At 37.0% G+C, this 21,626-nt stretch overlaps 1 protein-coding gene across 1 annotated transcript in view; it reads right to left on the bottom strand.

The window, feature by feature from the left end:
- Positions 1 to 12,949: 12,949 nt before the first annotated feature.
- The window catches only part of TRPM7 (transient receptor potential cation channel subfamily M member 7), a 125,040-nt gene continuing 116,363 nt past the window's right edge, over positions 12,950 to 21,626 (bottom strand). The window contains exon 39 of the mRNA XM_007455525.1: positions 12,950 to 14,441. Within this exon, the coding sequence (XP_007455587.1) occupies positions 14,311 to 14,441 (131 nt within the window). The 3' untranslated portion in view covers positions 12,950 to 14,310. The remainder of the gene's footprint in view (positions 14,442 to 21,626) is intronic.

The raw sequence follows: 21,626 nt of genomic DNA, 5'->3' as shown, positions 1-21,626 counted from the left end.
ACAGCTGATTTTACAATTTTGTCTTTTAATCTTCATGTTAGCTTATTTCAGTGGTTGATCCACTGCCTTTACTGTTATTTGCATTTGCCACTGAGATTTTCCCTTTCATATATTTTATTTCTTGTTATAGCCTTTTCCTTTTCACTTAAAGAAGACCCTTTAACATTTCTTTTAAGGCCAGTTTAGTGGTGATGAACTCTTTGTTTTTGTTGTCAGGCATACTATCTCTCCTTCAATTCTGAATGATAACCTTGCTGGGTAGAGTATCTGAGGTTATAGGTTATTTCCTTTCACCACTTTAAATATATCATGCCACTCCCTTCTGGCCTGCAAAGTTTCTGCTGAAAAATCAGCAGATAGCCTTATGGGGGATGCCCTGGATGTACCTCTTTGTTTTCTCTTGCTGCCTTTAAAATTCTCTTTAATTTCTGCTGTTTTAATTATGGTATGTCTTGGTCTCTCTTTGGGTTCATATTGCTTGGGACTTTCTGTGCTTACTGGACCTTGGTATTTGTTTCTCTCTTTGGGTTAGGGAAGTTTTTAGCCATAATTTCATCAAATACATTTTCTGCCCCTTTCTCTCTCTCACTTCTCCTTATGGGATCCCTATAATGTGAACCTTAGTACACTTTATGTTGTCCTAGAAGTCGCTTTAACTATCATTAAAAAAAAATTTTTTTTCTTTTGGCTGTTCTGATTGGGTGATTTCCATTATTCTAACTTCCAGGTCACTTGTATGTTTTTCTGTATCACTTAATTTGCTATTAATTCGTTCCAGTGTATAGTTTTCATTTGAGTTATTGTATTCTTCAGCTCCGATTGGTTCTTTCTTATATGTTCTGTCTTTGTTGAAGCTCTGAGTTGCTCCATTTTTCTTCCGAGTTCAATGAGCATCTTTATGACCATTTCTTTATACTCTTTATCAGGTAAATTACTTATCTTCATTTTATTAGGGTTCTTCCCCCCTTGATGTTTTATTTTGCTCTTTTGTTTGAAACATATTCCTGTCTTCTCATTTTGTTTGATTTTCTCTGTCTCTATGAAATTAGGTGAAAGTTACCTATCCCAGTCTTCATGGTGTATGGGAACATCCCTATGCAGTGTGTGTGTGGCCAGTGGCTTTAGTGGGAGAGCGGGACATGAAGTGAACAGGGGCCATGTCTTCTCCTGGGGTGCATCGGCAGCTGCCTCCTTGGTGGGAAGTAGGGCTGGGGTTGGAGGGGCTAGAGTCAGTTGCAAGCTAGAGCTTCTCCTGGTTCAGTGGTGGTTGCTGCCATCAGCAGGGCGAGTCCAGGGCCCAAGGGGCTAGAGCAGGAGCCCTGAGGGAGCTGGGCTTCTTCTAGGAGCAATAGCAATCTCTGCCATGGTTGAGGGCATGGCCGGGGTCTGAGGGGAAAAATATGGAACACTTCACAAATTTGTGTGTAATCCTTGTGCAGGGGCCATGCTAATCTCTGTATCATTCCAATTCTAGTATATGTGCTGCTGAAGCAAGAATGAGATTTTATTTTTCTTTTTGCTTGAGTTTATCCTTAATATTTTCCAAGAAAACTGTGAGCTGAGAAAGCCATTAAATAGCTGGGTTCAAGCTCCCCCTTTTTACTTAACAATATTGCTTTGTTGTCTCCTAGATACTATAGGACAGGTGAAAATTCTTATGTCAATCTGATTTTTCTCTCCTTTGTATACTTACCTTTTTTAAAAATATTATTTTTGGCTGTGTTGGGTCTTCATTGCTGCACACGGGCTTTCTCTAGCTGTGGCGAGTGGGGGCTGCTCTTTGCTGTGGTGCGTAGGCTTCTCACTGCGGTGGCTTCTTTTGCTGCAGAGCATGGGCTCTAGGCACATGGGATTCAGTAGTTGCAGTATGCGGGCTCAGTAGTTGTGGCTCATGGGTTCTAGAGCACAAGCTTGGTAGTTGTGGCGCACAGGCTTAGTTGCTCTGTGGCATGTGAGATCTTCCCAGACCAGGGATCGAACCTGTGTCCTCCTCATTGGCAGGCAGATTCTCAACCACTGTGCCATCAGGGAAGCCCTGTATACTTACTTTTTTGCTCATTTGCAGAGTGACCAAAATGTGGCATTAAATAGGTCTTTTCACTTATTTCCTCTCTTCTAGGTCTTTTAACCTGGAATGCCTATTAAATAGTTATTATATCTCATTTATTAATCTAGAAGATATTATGACTCTACTTTGTACCAGTCTCTGTGCTGGGTGTTTAGCAGTGAATAAAATACAAGTCTCTACCTTCATATAACTCACAGTCTATTGACCACTTATTCTCTGTGCTTCCAACTCTTCCCACAAATTTTCCATTTTGACTTTTGTACACTTGCACTTGTATGGTTACTTGACTTGAATTCTCTTGATGTTTTAGTTTTACTTTTGTGCTTAGGGCAACTTTTTACATCTTTTTTTTTTTTCTTTCTAATCTCACTCTTAAAGTCTTAAAGGATAACATAAAAGTGCCTTCAATTATTGAGATGATGATGGAAAAGACATACACTTGGAGCACATTATACACATATACATGTCTCTTAAGCATGTGCTGATATTTTAACTATACTAACAAAAGAAGCTACAAGATAATAAGTTCCTTTATAAAGAGAAAAATCACTCTCAGAATGTTCTCTATTCTTCATCATACCCTCCTCTCTCCACTGGAACTTCCAAGAGAAAAAAAGGTAGCATGAAAGAGACCTATTATTTGAGTACTTTTATCTGCTGAGTACTTAACTCACTGCACCTTCACAACAATATGAGACAAATATTGTCAAAGAGGCTTGCTCAATAAGTTGGTCAGTCATGGAATAAGTGGCAGAGCAAGAATAAGAATCCGAGTCTATCCAGCTTCATTTTGCACTGTGGTGTATACACAGTTACTACAGAATTGAAAGGCCCATGGGATGTTGTAGGATATATCAGTACTTCCTTTTATAGCCAGACAATATTCAACTTTTGGATATATCATATTTTATCAATCCATTCATCCAATGGACATTTGTGTTGTTTCCACTTTTTGGCTGTTATCAATAATGCTGCTCTCAACATCTGCATACAAGGTTTTGTGTAGACGTTTTCATTTCCCTTGAGTATAAACATACACCAAAGATTAAAACTGCTTTGTCATGAGCTGTCTTTTTATTGATGTTGTAAGTTCTTTACACAAGTCCTTTACCAGATATATTACTTGCAAAATTTTTCTCCCATGCTGAGAGCTGTCTTTTCACTGCTGATGGTGTACTTTGAAGCACAAAACTTAAAAATTTTGACAAAGTTCAATTTGTCTATTTTTTCTTTTGTTGCCTTTGCTGTTGGCACCGTATCTAAGAAACTATCACCTAATCCAATGTCACAAAAATTTACACCTACATTTTCTTCTAAGAGTTTCATGATTTAGGCTGACATTTAGGTTTTCAATCTTTTTTTTTTTTTTTTTTTTGGCTGCATCGGGTCTTAGTTGAGGCCCACAGGATCTTCGTGTTTTAGGCCGACATTTAGGTTTTCAATTTTTTTTTTTTTTTTTTTTTGGCTGCATCGGGTCTTAGTTGAGGCCCACAGGATCTTTGTTGAGGCACGTGGGATCTTTCCGTTACAGTGCGCTGTCTGCTTGGTATCCTCTCTAGTTGCGGCATGCAGGTTTTCTCTCTAGTTGTGGTGCGTGGGCTCCAGAGAACGTGGGCTCTGTAGTTTGTGGCAAGCAGGCTCTCTCGAGGTGCCGAGCACCTCAGTAGTTGTGGCACACAGGCTTAGTTGCCCCACAGCATATGGGATCTTAGCTCCCTGACCAGGGATCAAACCCACATCCACTGCATTGGAAGGCAGATTCTTTACCACTGGACCACCCTTCAATCCATTTTGAGTCGACTTTTGCATATGGTGTGAGGTACTGATTCAACTTCATTCTTTTGCAAGTGGGTATATAGTTGTCACAAAACAATTTAATGAAAAGTCCATTCTTTCCCCATTGAGCTGTTTTGGCACCCCTGTAGGGTGGCAAAATTAACCACAAATTTCTGGACTCTTAATTCTATTTTATTAATCTATAAGGCATAACACACTGTCTTGATTTGTCTAGCTTTCTTTGGGAAGGAGTATTTTAGCAGGCTTTTTAGATAGTTGTGGACATTCTTTTTTGAGACAATACCAAAATTTGACAAATGGAGGTTTCTTAAAGGTCAGCTGCAGTGTAGAATCTGAAACCCCTGTAAACTTCTTCTACCCTGCTAGAGTTTCACTCACTTCTGACCATTTTGTAATCCATGCACAGAGCATCTGGAGAACATTGGTTGTTTTGCAGATCATCCAAATGTTGACACATTTCATATAAACTATCAAAAATAACTCTTGTTAAATCAGCACTGATTATATTGGAAAAGTATTGGGAACCAGTCATGCTACAGTGTTAAGAGGCAAGTTTTCTAAAATTCCAACTTTCTCTTGAAAGTTCAAATTTTAGCAGTAACAAGTACTGTTAGTTTTCTGCCAAACACTCAATTCAGAAGAACCCTGGTTTGTCTGCCAGTCATTCTTCCAAGTAGACATGTTCAATGAAAAAAGTGACTAGTTCAGTTTGTAACTCACACAATTGCATAACTGCCTTTCCTTTGAAACAATCATCACACTTCATTATGTAGCAAAAATGCTTTATGCATATTTTTCATTTTGTTCCACAGACTATTAAAGACGTTTTCAAGGTCAAGATTAATTAAAAATTGAAATGAACTTTTAAAAAAAAACTGTGGCATGAAGGTGAAGGCTATAATGAACAATAGTACAGTTTGGTGCTACTGCCTTGATTCATGCTAAGGTACCAGCAGCTTTACCCATCAATAATTTTGCTACATCAATAAAACTTTCAACACATTGAAAAAGGTAAATAATAACTTAGAGTTATGAGGAGTTTTGACCTTGTATGCCCCGTGAAAGTGTCCTGGGGACTCTCAGGGTCTATGGTCCACTTTTAGAACCACTGACCTAATTAATACATCTAAGCAATAACCATCAAAAAGACAAGACCTGTGTTTCCTAGTGGAAGCACACACCACCACCAATGAAGCATTCTCCTCAAAAAATTAATCTTGAATTTGACCAAGCCGCTAAACCTAACAATTAGTTTATGGCATATACAGGAAACATAAACATAAAATGACAACTAAGGAAATAATCAGCAAAACCTTTTATGTGGGAAACTTTTTAGAATGAATGAGCTGGTTCTTCAAAAAATAAACTGGAAGAAAAAAGGTGGGAGGAGAAACCAACATATTAAAAGAGTATTTAAAGACAAATCAAGCAACTGAAAAACATGAATCTTACCTGGGTCCTGATTCAAGCAAATTATAAAAAAATTTTTTTTTTGAGAATGACTACATTACCTGATATTAAGTAACTTAAGTTTTTTAGATGTGAAGATACTACAGTTCCTGTATTTTAGAAACATATACTAAAACATTTATAATTGAAAGTCAAGTTCCATAATGCAGGACTCCAGAGAAATTCCAATGAAAAAACAAGGGCGAGAGCTAAATGTGGGGTGGGACAATGCATGAAAGAAAGTACCCTGATGAACAGTACTGTTTACTGGGCTTTCCTGGTGGCGCAGTGGTTGAGAGTCCGCCTGGCGATGCAGGGGACATGGGTTCGTGCCCCGGTCTGGGAAGATCCCACATGCCGCAGAGCGGCTGGGCCCGTGAGCTATGGCCACTGGGCCTGCGCGTCCGGAGCCTGTGCTCCGCAACGGGAGAGGCCACAACAGTGAGAGGCCCGCGTACCGCAAAAAAAAAAAAAAAAAGTACTGTTTACTGTAAACTGGCGCATGTAGCTTTTCTGAAGAATAACCATACCCTTTCCCACCCCTCTCATGCCCACTAAGGTAGAATCAAGAAACCCAGGAAGAAACTCTGCTTTGAGGAATTTCCAAAAGGCCTAGAAAGAGGAAAACATATTCCAGAGAGGATCAGAACCTTACCTTGGGATTTCTCCTAAGAAAAAGCTCACAGATCATCTAATATTGGAAATATTCTGTGGTACTTCTTCAATACGTACTTATTGAGTACCTATATTGTATGCAAGGCTCCAAGGAAATACAAAAATAAGACAACTCTTTGTTGGTAACACAGACGATCTAGTTTTGAGAGACACACATAGTGGTTGAGTAGTTTGATTCCAATATATAATTACTGAGTATTTAACTAGGTGGTTAAGCGTGACAGACCTGAGGAACTTGGTTCCTCAAATACAGATGCCTTGTGTGAAATTTAGCTAGAAAACAATCAGGACAGATGTGGTAAACAAGGAGTACTAAAAAATCCCTCCCTGCCCATAGATGCACCCCTTCCTGCAAATAATTATTTCATCTCTCTTGTGATAAACAGCTGCGTCTGCACTGGGTGCTTTTGCCTTGTCAACATAAATAAACAAGATGGTATCATTTTGATCTATCTTCCTCAAGTTTGATATTGTGGAAAAACATTTAACTCAATTATTTTTTCGAAATGTCTGTCACAAGGCATGTGGTATACAAGGTGGTGGGTGCTACAGGAGCGAAATACCTCAAGGGTCCTTTCCTCTGTGAATTGTACAGTCTAACGGGGTATAAAGACACATGGTAACTATGAAAGCAACATAGTTCAACTTAAAGGTCGAAAAAGAGGGTAATTTTATATTTTTCTTTGCATTTAAAATTGTTTCCATATGTTCCAATACAATCAACGTGCATTACTTTTAAAATAATAGTGGCTCACATATACCACCAGACAAAGGAAGGCACATGATTAGAGAACATCTGCAGAAGATATTTTATGAAGTAATACTTGGTAAAGAGGTGGAGCTCTGTTCTAAGTAGGATGAGAGTGACAAGAAATGTTAAAGAGATTAAAGTAAATGACACTTTCAGACCATGGAGTAATAATGATGAACCTGAGTAATCTAAAAACACTTCTTTGGAATGAGAAATGTGGTTTTCAGGTAAACTGTTACTTTCTAGAATTAACCAAAACAGTTAATGGAGTAAATTTGTTTCAGAAAAGTGACTAGGAACTGGTACAGAAATCATCATTGGTCATTATGCTTGAAAGTTAATACAGCACGGGGCTTAAAAGCATAGCTAAAAGCCTATCTGACACTCATCCACCAGAGGGGAGAGAGCAGAATCAAGAAGAACTAAAATCTTGCAGCCTGTGGAACAAAAACCACATTCACAGAAAGATAGACAAGATGAAAAGGCAGAGGGCTATGTGCCAGATGAAGGCACAAGATAAAACCCCAGAAAAACAACTAAATGAAGTGGAGATCAGCAACCTTTTAGAAAGAGAATTCAGAATAATGATAATGAAGATGATCCAGGACCTTGGAAAAAGAATGGAGGGAAAGATCGAGAAGATGCAAGAAATGTTTAACAAAGACCTAGAAGAATTAAAGAACAAACAAACATAGATGAACAATACAATACCTGAAATGAAAACTACACTAGAAGGAATCAATAGCAGAATAACCGAGGCAGAAGAATGGATAAGTGACCTGGAAGACAGAATGGTGGAATTCACTGCTGCAGAACAGAATAAAGAAAAAAGAAAGAAAAGAAATGAAGACAGCCTAAGAGACCTCTGGAACAACATTAAACTCAACAACATTCGCATTATAGGGGTCCCAGAAGGAGAAGAGAGAGATAAAGGACCAGAGAAAATATCTGAAGAGACTGTAGTCAAAAACTTCCCTAACATGGGAAAGGAAATAGCCACCCAAGTCCAGGAAGCACAGCGAGTCCCATACAGGATAAAGCCAAGGAGAAACATGCTGAGACACATAGTAATCAAACTGGCAAAAAATAGACAAAGAAAAATTATTGAAAGCAGCAAGGGAAAAACGACAAATACCATACAAGGGAACTCCCTTAAGGTTAACAGCTGATTTCTCAGCAGAAACTCTACAAGCCAGAAGGGAGTGGCATGATATACTTAAAGTGATGAAAGAGAAGAACCTACAACCAAGATTACTGTACCCAGCAAGGATCTCATTCAGATTCGATGGAGAAATCAAAAGAAAACATGTCAATGGAGACAAGCAAAAGCTAAGACAATTCAGCACCACCAAACCAGCTCAACAACAAATGCTAAAGGAACTTTTCTAAGTGGGAAACTCAAGAAAAGAAAAGGATCTACAAAAACAAACGCAAAACAATTAAGAAAACGGTCATAGGAACATACATATCTATAATTACCTTAAACGTGAATGGATTAAATGCTCCAACCAAAAGACACAGGCTTGCTGAATGGATACAAAAACAAGACCCATCTATATGCTGTCTACAAGAGACCCACTTCAGACCTAGGGACACATACAGACTGAAAGTGAGGGGATGGAAAAAGGTATTCCATGCAAATGGGAATCAAAAGAAAGCTGGAGTAGCTATACTCATATTAGATAAAATAGACATTAAAATAAAGAATGTTACAAGAGACAAGGAAGGACTCTACTTAATGATCAAGGGATCAATCCAAGAAGAGGATATTACAATTATAAATATACATGCACCCAACATAGGAGCACCTCAATACATAAGGCAACAGTAACACAATAATAGTGAGGGACTTTAACACCTCACTTACACCAATGGACAGATCATCCAAAATGAAAATAAATAAGGAAACAGAAGCTTTAAATGATACAATAGACCAGGTAGATTTAATTGATATTTATAAGACATTCCATCCAAAAACAGCAGATTACACTTCCTTCTCAAATGTGCACAGAATATTCTCCAGGACAGACCACATCTTGGGTCACAAATCAAGCCTCAGTAAATTTAAGAAAATTGAAATCATATCAAGCATCTTTTCTGACCACAATGCTATGATTAGAAATGAATTACAGGGAAAAAACCGTAAAAAACACAAACACATGGAGGCTAAATAACAATACATTACTAAATAACCAAGAGATCACTGAAGAAATCAAAAAATACCTAGAGACAAATGACAATGAAAGCACAATGAATCAAAACCTATGGGATGAAGCAAAAGCAGTTCTAAGAGGGAAGTTTATAGTTATACAAGCCTACCTCAAGAAACAAGAAAAATCTCAAGTAAACAATCTAACCTTACACCTAAAGGAACTAGAGAAAGAAGAACAAACAAAACCCAAAATTAGCAGAAGGAAAGAAATCATAAAGATCAGAGCAGAAATAAATGAAATATAAACCAAAAAAACAATAGCAAAGATCAATAAAACTAAAAGCTGGTTCTTTGAGAAGATAAACAAAATTGATACACCATTAGCCAGACTCATCGAGAAAAAGAGGGAGAGGACTCAAATCAAAAAAAGGAGAAGTTACAATAGACACTGCAGAAATACAAAGCATCCTAAGAGACTACTGCAAGCAACTGTATGCCAATAAAATGGACAACCTGGAAGAAATGGACAAATTCTTAGAAAGGTATAAACTTTCAAGACTGAACCAGGAAGAAACAGAAAATATGAACAGACCAATCACAAGTAATGAAATTGAAACTGTGATTAAAAATCTTCCAACAAACAAAAGTCCAGGACCAGATGGCTTCACAGGTGAATTCTATCAAACATTTAGAGAATAGCAAACACCAATCCTTCTCAAACTCTTCCACAAAATTGCAGAGGAAGGAACACTCCCAAACTCATTCTATGAGGCCACCATCACCCTGATACCAAAACCAGACAAAGACACTACAAAAAAAGAAAATTACAGACCAATATCACTGATGAATATAGATGCAAAAATCCTCAACAAAATACTAGCAAACAGAATCCAACAACACATTAAAAGGATCATACACCATGATCAAGTGGGATTTATCCCAGGGACGCAAGGATTCAATATATGCAAATCAATGTGATACACCATATTAACAAGTTGAAGAATAAAAACCATATGGTCATCTCAATAGATGCAGAAAAAGCTTTTGAAAAATTTAACACCCATTTATGATAAAAACTCTCCAGAAAGTGGGCATAGAGGGAACCTCTCTCAACATAATGAAGGCCATATATGACAAACCCACAGCAAACATCATTCTCAATGGTGAAAACCTGAAAGCATTTCCACTAAGATCAGGAACGAGACAAGGATGTCCACTCTCACCACTATTATTCAACATAGTTTTGGAAGTCCTAGCCATGGCAATCAGAGAAGAAAAAGAAATAACAGAAATACAAGTTGTAAAAGAAGTAAAACTGTCACTGTTTGCAGATGACATGATACTATACATAGAGAATCCTAAAAATGCCACCAGAAAACTATTAGAGCTAATCAATGAATTTGGTAAAGTTGCAGGATACAAAATTAATGCACAGAAATCTCTGGCATTCTTATACACTAATGATGAAAAATCTGAAACAGAAATTATGGAAACACTCCCATTTACCATTGCAACAAAAAGAATAAAATACCTAGGAATAAACCTACCTAGGGAAACAAAAGACCTGTATGCAGAAAACTGTAAGACAATGTTGAAAGAAATTAAAGATGATACCAACAGATGGAGAGATACACCATGTTCTTGGATTGGAAGAATCAATATTGTGAAAATGACTACACTACCCAAAGCAATCTACAGATTCAATGCAATCCCTAACAAATTACCAATGGCATTTTTTATGGAACTAGAACAAATCATCTCAAAATTTGTATGGAGACATAAAATACCCCGAATAGCCAAAGCAGTCTTCAGGGAAAAAATCAGAGCTGGAGGAATAAGACTCCCTGACTTCAGACTATACTACAAAGCTAGAGTAATCAAGACAATATTGTACTGGCACATAAACAGAAACACAGATCAATGGAACAAGATAGAAAGCCCAGAGATAAACCCAGACACCTATGGTCAACTAATCTATGACAAAGGAGGCAAAGATATACAATGGAGAAAAGACAGTCTCTTCAGTAAGTGGTGCTGGGAAAATGGGACAGCTACATGTAAAAGAATGAAATTAGAATACTCCCTAACACCAAACACAAAAGTAAACTCAAAATGGATTTGAGACCTAAATGTAAGACCAGACACTATAAAACTCTTAGAGGAAAACATAGGAAGAACACTCTTTGACATAAATCACAGCAAGATCTTTTTTGACCCACCTCCTAGAGTAATGGAAATAAAAACAAGAATAAACAAATGGGATCTAATGAAAGTTCAAAGCTTTTGCACAGCAAAGGAAACCATAAACAAGACGAAATGACAACCCTTAGAATGGGAGAAAATATTTGCAAACAAATCAACGGACAGAGGATTAATCTCCAAAATATATAAACAGCACATGCAGCTCAATATTAAAGAAACGAACAACTCAATCCAAAAATGGGCAGAAGACCTAAATACACATTTCTCCAAAGAAGACATACAGATGGCCAAGCAGCACATGAAAAGCTGCTCAACGTCACTGATCATTAGAGAAATGCAAATCAAAACTACAATGAGGTATCACCTCACACCAGTTAGAATGGGCATCATCAGAAAATCTACAAACAACAAATGCTGGAGAGGGTGTGGAGAAAAGGGAACCCTCTTGCACTGTTGGTGGGAATGTAAATTGATACAGCCACTATGGAGAACAGTATGGAGGTCCCTTAAAAAACTAAAAATAGAATTCCCATATGATCCAGCAATCCCACTACTGGGCATATACCCAGAGAAAACCATAAATTAAAAAGACACATGCACCCCAATGTTCATTTTAGCACTATTTACAATAGCCAGGTCATGGAAGCAACCTAAATGCCCATTGACAGACGAATGGATAAAGATGTGTTACCTATATACAATGGAATATTACTCAGCCATATAAAAGAACGAAAGTGCGTCATTTGTTGAGACGTGGATGGATCCAGAGACTTTCACACAGAGTGAAGTAAGTCAGAAAGAGAAAAACAAATATCATATATTAACACATGTATGTGGAAGCTAGAAAAATGGTACGGATGAACCGGTTTGCAGGGTAGAAGTTGAGACACAGATGTAGAGAACAAACGTACGGACACCAAGGGGGGAAAACCGCGGTGGGGTGGGGATCGTGGTGTGCTGAATTGGGCGATTGGGATTGACATGTATACAGTGATGTGTATAAAATTGATGACTAATAAGAACTTACAGTATAAAAAAACAAACAAACAAAAAAACCTATCTGCCTGTGTTCAAATTCTAGTGCTGCTACTTACTAAGTATAAGAATCTGAGGAAAGTTACTTTACCTAATGCCGTGATCTTCTAATCAGCATCATAGGATAATAATAACACCTATTTCATAAGATTGTTGTAAGGATTAAAAGGGTTAAGGTGTATGTAAAGTACTTAGAATAGTACCTGACACATATTAAGTACTAAATAAGTGTTTAACTACTATTATTGTTTGTTTTTAAATTAATTAATTTTATTTATTTTTGGCTGTGTTCGGTCTTCCTTGCTGTGTGCATGCTTTCTCCAGTTGCGGCGAGTGGGGGCTACCCTTCATTGTGGTGCGTGGGCTTCTCATTGCGGTGGCTTCTCTTGCTGTGGAGCACGGGCTGTAGGCACGCGGGCATCCGTAGTTGTGGCTCACGGGCTTCGTTGCTCCACGGCATGTAGGAACTTCCCGGACCAGGGCTTGAACCCGTGTCCGCTGCATTGGCAGGTGGATTCTTAATCACTTAGCCACCAGGGAAGCCCTCAACTAGTATTATTATCATGTGAAAATAATCAACAAAAAATTAAATATCAGTAGATAATTCATATCCTTCTTTTCTGACATAACAAGAAACAGATCCAAAAATAAATAAATAAAGACACAGTAGGAAATCAAGATCACTTTAAACATTGTACAGGACAGGAGATCAAAATGCACAGGCATACAAATGGTTCATTTGAAAAGAACCTGATATTCTGAAAAAAATTAACACGGAAAATATTAATTTTTCAGAATGATTATACTCAGTAAAACATCTGTAAACAAGAATAAATTTATTTAATTTCTTTTAAAGATTTAATGACATACAAAATGTATATAGTATAATATCTTTAATACATTTTTTCATTCTCCCCCCCATCAATATTAAACACTATTTGAACAGCTTATCTCTTTTTCCCTTGTCTGTATCTATGAGATACACTACTGAATACAAATAAGATTTACACTGCTCCCTCCCAAATAAAAATTAAAATTAGTACCTAGGGGAAAAAAAAAAGAAAGAAAAATAGTCAAAGCACAGTGCTTCAGACAGATGAAAAGCTTTTCTTGTTGTTGAGTATTCAACAATATCTGGGGCAGTTAAATTACATTTTATTGGCATAAAGTTGCACTGCAATCTCCCAACATCACATAATGATAATCCAATTCAATTTCTTAAGTACCACAAACAATATTCATGTTCAGATGTTCCTACACAATTTTAAATATATGCAAGAATTCATGTTTACATTCTGATTTGATATACTGGTCAATAAAATCTTTTGAGAAGTATGTAACTTCCAAGTTGTAACTATAGTAGATATAGATAAGAAAAAAGCACTTTAACTTTTCTCACAAGGTAACTTCTCTTGGACAGTGAGTTAAGTTTCTCCTTTGATATATTTAGGTTATACCAGTCTATCATGGCTTTCTTCTACTTAACAATGTTTAAAAAGAAAAGAAAAAGCACTAATACTTTGCACAATTTGGGCTCTATTTAATGAAAAAACTGGCTCTACCTTTTAAATAGGAGCCTAACCCTGATTCATAAGGTCCCTCTTAGAAAATAGTTTTCTGCTTGGGCTTTCTATATCCCTGTAGATCTAGAATTATAACAAGCCATCTCCTTTCCCATGAAATGGGAAACAACAAGCATCTAGCTGGGCACTAGTGACATCATCACTGAACACACTAAAACACACTGAGGAAGACACCTGACTGCCATTTAACCAAAAGACTGGGTGATTTCTTCATTTTGCTAGCTGAATGGCAGTAAACCAGCTGCCAATAGAATCTGCACGGACACCTAACTTTGGTTAATGGTATTGCACCACATGAAGAGAGGGTATTACCCTCATCAGAACAAAGTCAAATGAAATCCTCTGTTAAAAAGAGCCCTTTAAAAAGTTATAAATACTAATTTTTCTTTACCTTTAAAATTTAACAGCTGCCAGCTGTATTGTATAGGGAGTTCCTGACTAATTAAATCAGGTCAAAAGAATATTGACCTTTTAAATGTGCCAGTTCAGCATATTCAATTAGCACACGCTTTTCTTTATTACCAAACAATTCCCTCCTAAATGAAAAGTGATAGTAACATTTTTGTGAGGTGTAGGCAAAACCAATGATTCAGTAATATTATAACATCAGACGAATAGAATTAGTTGATTCTGATTCTTTGGTGGAATTTCCAGGCTGAAGAGTCAAATCAGAAGGCTCATCCTGAGGAAATATAATTTTGTCAGGTGTATAGTCATTCCTCTTCAGATCTATATTCATGACCCCCAACAAAAAAAGAAAAAAAGAGTCAGTATCGCTTAGAAACAGAAAATTAAGAACATTTTCTAAATCAATTTCTAAACATGCCAGATCTATTTTCTACAAGGTTGTTATAAATTCAAAAGTCACAAAATTTATACACATAAAAATGAAATCATTCAACAAATAATTATTACACTCCGACCACGAGTCAGTAACTCATGTAAGTGTAGAAATGCAGCAGTGAACAAGGCAGGTAAGGTCCCTGTTTTCATGGAGCTTATATTCTTGTAGATGAAGAAAAATAAATAGAAAAATGAAAATTATAAGTAGTAGCAAGTGCTCTGAAGAAAATAGTGTGATGAGGGTCAGGTGGGAGACGGTATGAGGTGATTCTTTTAGATAGGGCTGGGCAGAAAAGCCACAGGTGGTAACATATAAGACCTGAATACTAAGAAATGACCTATCAAAGTCCCAGGAAGAGTACTCTATGCAGACAAAGTTAACTGCAGACTGCAAAAAGGAAATGGACTTGGTGTGTTCCAAGAATGGCAAGAATCAGCATGGCTTGCATGTAGTGAATGAGGGAAAGACTAGGAGAAAATGAGGTCAAACAATCATTAATGGTCAGCAGTTGTCAAACTACAGCCTGTGTGCCAAATCTGGCCTACTTGTTTTTGTAAATAGTTATATTGGAATGCAACCATAGAAGTTTGTTTACAGATTGTCTATGGCTGTTTTTGTACTACATGAGAGAGTTGGGTAGCTGTGACACAGGCCATATGGCCCACAAAGCCTAACATGTATACTTCCTTTGTTTGCCTTTTACAGAAAAGTTTGCTGACCTCTGATTCATGCTTTGCAAACTAAGTATAGATTACGGTGAAAACCCACTGGAAGGTATTAAGAAGTCTTAAGGGAGGAACGTAATCAAATTTGTTTAAAATGATCATTCCAATCGTCACATGAAGTCTTGTTAGAGGGCTACTGGTAAGAATCCAGGAAACAAAATGGTGGCAGTGACGATGAAGAGAAATTGATAAATTCTAGGGAGATTTCAGAATTTGAGCAGACAGAATTTGACAGATTGGTTATGAAAAGTAAGAGAACAGGGCTTCCCTGGTGGCGCAGTGGTTGAGAGTTCGCCTGCCGATGCAGGGGGCGTGGGTTCACGCCCTGGTCCAGGAGGATCCCACATGCCGCAGAGTGGCTGGGCCCGTGAGCTGTGGCCGCTGGGCCTGCGCGTCCGGAGCCTGTGCTCCGCGGCGGGAGAGACCACGACAGTGAGAGGCCCGTGTACCGCAAACAAACAAACAAAAAGTAAGAGAACAAAGGAACTGGATAGCTTTTAGGTTTTGAGCCTGAGCAACTGGGTAACCATTAATGAGACAGGGAAGCAGAATTTCGTGGGTAGGGGTGGAAAATGGAAGTCAAGAGTTCTGGAGTGAAAGTGTTACTTAAAAGTAATTCAAGTAGCAATGTAGGAAACTCAATATAGAAACAGGAGCTCAGGAAAGAAGTTAGTCTTCAGTTAAATTTGGTACTATCAGGGTGTAGACTGCCTTTATAGCTATGGGATAGGATGAACTCAGGGAGTAATGGACATATATGACAATAGTTGCAGAACTGGAAAACAATGTAGTATCAAATTTATACTTTATAAATAAACCATAGTCGTGCATATACCCTTATACTTTTATCTCCATGTAAAACAGAACACTCAGAATATGAACTGTTAATTTTAATTTCAGTAATAGTCGATATTCAATGATCCAAATACATATTTGCTACAGTATGAACAATTTTTGATAAACTTTAAATTCAAGACTTTGCCAGTAAGGCCTTAGGGAATGCAAATTACTTTGTAGCTGAAGTGTACACAAAGAACAATGGACAGAAACACAATTATAATTCAAACAATTATAATTCAATTCACAATTATAATGCTGTTAACTAATGATGTAACCATGGGCAAATCATGTAAACTCTTATTTTATGTTCTGTAAAATGATGGACTTGGACTGGGTTGCTTTTAAGGTCCCTTCCAAGCTGTAAAATCCTTTAAATGACAATTTAAAAAACAGATATGCTATTAAATATTGCATTGTTTCAAAACCAAATAAAAATTATATCTGGGCTGCCTGTTAAATTCATCATTGTGTGTTCTACTTCTGGCTTAAATGGACTAAGCATATTCCATCCTCTCTCTCTCACTGATTACAAGTAAAAACATGATACATAAAGTAACTATCTCAGATTTCTGAAAAGTAACAGCAGACATACAGAAGGAAATCAGAACCTGAAGAACGATTATATGGTGGTGAGCTTCCTGTTTTTTTTCCCATCTCTTATTTCTGGGCTTAGACTTGAAGATAGCTCAATCACAGAAACATACAGTGAGCATGGACACAAAAAGCTCCAAGACCTCTGGCCACAGGATAAGGAAAGAGGACCCTGTGGGATGGAAAATGTTGAGGGGAATTCCCTCTTTTTAATTATTCTTTTTGCTCTTCTGCCCTTTACCTAAGCCCTGGTCATGAAGAGGCATTCCTATAGTGGTGGAAGTTGGGCAAGAACCTACAACTCCAAGAGAAAACCCTTCTCTCTGACCAGAAGAACTGAGAATAGGTACCTCTATGATCCAAAAAGTATTATTTTCAGCACCAGAAACAGACCTAATTGCAGAATGTGTGTGACAGCGCAGGGATGTCAAAATCCTGGCTTTCTAGTCAGTGTACCAAACAAAAAAGAAAAAGGAAAGAAGAGGCCCCCGGGGAGTCACAAAGTATGGAAGAAATCATGGAGAGGAGGAAAATGGAGAGAGAGATAACCCTAAATTTATGTATGAAATCCCAGACTCAGGCTTGAGTGGCACATATGTGGAAAGACGGCAGAGCATAGGCTTTGAGAACTAAACTGTGGTGCAGACCCTCACTCGTGTCCCAGACTTGCCCTTATTTGACACACATGTGAGAGAGACCTGATTAATAATGCAAAGGCTTTAAAAACTAAACTGACAGTAGAGGGAAAGCCACACAGAAAATAGACTGGGACTTGTGAACTGAATTTAACTGAGTTGATTGCCTACTAACACCAAAAATCTCAAGGATTCAAAATTCAAAATTCTCTATAGAGGATTTTTAATAAGATCTCAAAAATCTTGTAACATAATATTCAAAATATCCAGGACACATTCTAAAATTACTAGAGATACAAAAAACAGGAACATTTCAAAGATTCTCAAAGAAAAAGACAACCAAGAGAAGCCAATCACAAGGTTACCCAGATGGTAGAATAATTAAAGACTTTAAACTAGCTACCAGAACCATACTCCATGATGTAGGACAGACTTGAAATGAAAGGAAAAATAAATTTTCAGCAGAGAAATAATCAATATAAAAAGACCAACAGGAAATTATAGTACTGAAAAATATAACTGAAATAAAAAATTCAGTGTATGAGCTTAATAGCAGAATGAAGAAATAAAGAATGAGGAGACAGTGAATTTGTGTGTAGATCAACAGAAATTATCCAATCTGAACAAAAGAAAAAAATTAATTTTTAAGGAAGTAATCAGAGCCACAAGTTCCTGGGTGACAATATCAAAAGGTCTAACATTCTTTTTATGAGAGTCCAGAAAGAGAAGAGATTGATGCAGACAAATATTTGATGAACTAATAGCTAAAAACTCCCCAAATGTGATAAAAGTCATAAATTGGCAAATTCAAGAAGCTTAGTAAAACTGAAACAGGATAAACTCAGAGAAAGCTACAACTAGACATAACTGCTAACTGCAGTTAACATAACCACAGAATCAAACTGCTCAAAACCAAAAATAAAGAATAAATCTTGAAAGATGATACATTATAATGATACATCATGTATAAGGGAAGAACAATTCAGATGACTGGAGTTTTCATCATAAATAACAGAGGCTAGAAGACAGCAGAACATTTTTTAAGTGCTGAAAGAAAGAAATGTCAACCTAAAATTCTAGATCCAGTGAAAATACCCTTCAGGAATGAAAGCCAAATACATTCTTAGGTAAGGGGAACTAAGATCAACCACTAAAAAAACTAAACATAAAGATAAAACAGAATACTAAAACAGAGCGAGGGGTGTGGGGTGTGGGGTGTGGGGTGGAGAAAACAACAAAAAAACCAAACCAGAGACATCAATCAGAAAACAATAAAACAGCAGATCAAAATCTAAGCATATCAATAATTACATTAAATGTAAAGGGTCTAAAACAGCTATTATAAGATGGAAATGGTTAGATTTTAAAAAACAAATTAAACCTAGGAACTAACTATATGCTGTCTACAAGAAAACCACTTTAAATAGAATTAATATATACAGGTAAAAAGAAAGGGAAAAGATACCTGATGAAACCACTAATCACAAGCTATGTTAATATCAGACAAAGCAGACTTTAGAACAAGAAGAATTACCATGGCATTAATTTAATAAAAATTAAATCACCAAGAAGTCATAACAACTGCAAATCGGTATGTATCTAAGAGCAAAGCTTCAAAATACATGCAGGAAAAATTGATAGAACTGAAAGCAAAGCAGATAAATCAACAATTATACTTAGAGACCTTTCTTCTAAGTAATAAATAGAATAAATAGAAAATCAGCAAGGATATTTTTTAAAAACCAGAACAACACTATCAAAAAACTTTCCTTCATTGGGACTTCCCTGGTGGCCCAGTGGTTAAGAATCCGCCTGACAATGCAAGGGACATGGGTTTGAGCCCTGGTCTGAGAAGATCCCAGAGGCCGCAGAGCAACTAAGCCCGTGTACCAGAACCTGCGCTCTAGAGCCTGTGAGCTACAACTACTCAGCCTGCATGCTGCAACTACTGAAGCCTGTGCACCTAGAGCCCCTGCTCTACAACAAGAGAAGCCACCACAATGAGAAGCCCGCACACTGCAATTTAGAGTAGCCCCCGCTTGCCACAACTAGAGAAAGCCCATGCATAGCAATGAAGACCCAATGCAGCCAAAAATAAACAAAAAAGACAATTAATCCATAGGTCATTAATTAATCCATAGGTCAAAGAAGAAATCTCAAAGGAACTAAGAAATATTTAAAAAATAAAAACAAAACTAAAACGTAACAAAAAAAATTTTTTTAAATACCAAAATTTGTGGGATGCAGCTAACACATGCTTAGACGAAAATTTACAGCACTAAAATGTTTTGTTAGAGAAAAAGTCTCAAATGAATATTTAAAATTTTTACCCTAACAAACTAGAGAAAAAACAAACTAAACCCAAAGCAATCAGAAACATGGAAATAACAGAGAATAAGTCAATGAAACTGACAACAGAAAATAGAGTAAAACAATGAAAACAAAAAGTGGTTCTTTGAAAGTATCAATAAAACTGATACACCTTAGCCACACTGACCAAAAAAACAAAAAGCACAAACTACCCTAATGAAAGATGCAATTCACCACAGACCCCCCCCAACAGACATTAAAAAAAATAAGATAGTAGTATCATTGACTCTATGTCCATAAGTTTGACAATTTAAATAAAATGAAGACAAATATTGTATGATCTCACTTATACATGGAACCTAAAAAAACAAACTGACAGAAACAGATGACTTGTGGTTACCAGAGGTAGAGGGGTGAGGGGAGGGAGAACTGGAGGAAGGTGGTCAAAAGGTACAAATTTCCGGGCTTCCCTGGCGGCGCAGTGGTTGAGAGTCCGCCTGCCGATGCAGGGGACACGTGTTCGTGCCCTGGTCTGGGAAGATCCCACATGCCGCTGAGCGCCTGGGCCCGTGAGCCATGGCCGCTGAGCCTGCGCGTCCTGAGCCTGTGCTCAGCAACAGGAGAGGCCACAACAGTGAGAGGCCTGCGTACCGCAAAAAAAAAAAAAAGGTACAAACTTCCAGTTATAAGATAAGTAAGTACTACGGATGTAATGTACAACATGGTGACTACAGCTAACACTGTTGTATGATATACAGGAAAGCTGTTAAGAGAGTAAATACTAAGAGTTATCATGAAGAAAAACATTTTTTTTCTTTCTTTTTATTCTATCTATACAAGAAGATGAATGTCAGCTTAATCTAGTGTGGTAATCATTTCACAATATATGTAAATCAAACCATCATGCTATCCACTCTAAACTTATAGATATGTATATCAATTATTTCTCAATGAAAGTGGAAAAAATAAAATAAAATGGACCAATTCCCCAAAAGACACAAACTACTAAAACTCACTCAAGAAACTGATATCTATTTTAAAAAGCTAAACAATTAAAAATCATCTGACAAAACTTCAGACTGAGATGGTTTTGCTAGACAATTCTATCAAACATTTGAAGTTGGGATAATATCAATTCTATACAATCTATTCCCCAAAACAAAAGAGGTGTAAACACTTAAAACTTATTTTTAAGGTCAGTATTATCCTGACACCAAACAAGACAAAGACAGTACAAGGAAAAAAACCCCACAGACCAATATTCTTCATGAACATAGATATAAAAATCATCAACAAATATTAGAAAATTGAACCCAACAACACATAAAAAAGGTAATATACCATGACAGGGACTTCCCTGGTGGCGCAGTGGTGAAGACTCTGCACTCCCAATGCAGGGGACCCGAGTTCAATCCCTGGTTAGGGAACTAGATCCCACATGCATGCTGCAACCAAGAGTTCACATGCCAAAACTAAGGAGCCCGTGAGCTGCAACTAAGACCCAGCACAGCCAAATAAATAAATAAATAAATAAATATTTTTTTAAGTAAAAAAAAAAATATATATATATAATAATAATAATATAAATAATGTAATATATTATATATATATATATATATATAAAATATACCATGACAAAGTGGAGTTTGTCCTCAGAATACAAGACTGGCTCAACATTTAAAAAGTCAATCAATGTAATTCGATGTAATACTAACCAGTTGAAGAAAAACCAAATGATCATACAAATAGATGCAGAAAAGACATCTGACGAACTCAGTGAACATTTAGGATAAGCGTCTTCAAGAAATGAGGCATGGAAGATGTCTACTCTCACTACTCCTATTCAACATTGTACTCGAATTCCTTGCCATTACAAAAAGTCAAGAAAAAGAAATAAAAGGCATACAGATTGGAAAGGAAGTAATAAAACTGTCTCTATTGTCTACCCAGAAAATTCCAAGGAATTTAC

The sequence above is a fragment of the Lipotes vexillifer genome, unplaced genomic scaffold (genome assembly GCF_000442215.2).
Source record: "Lipotes vexillifer unplaced genomic scaffold, Lipotes_vexillifer_v1.1 scaffold24, whole genome shotgun sequence".
Lineage (NCBI taxonomy): Eukaryota > Metazoa > Chordata > Mammalia > Artiodactyla > Lipotidae > Lipotes > Lipotes vexillifer.
The sequence above is the reverse complement of the archived record's forward strand: the minus strand, read 5'-3'. Positions and strand labels throughout refer to the sequence as shown.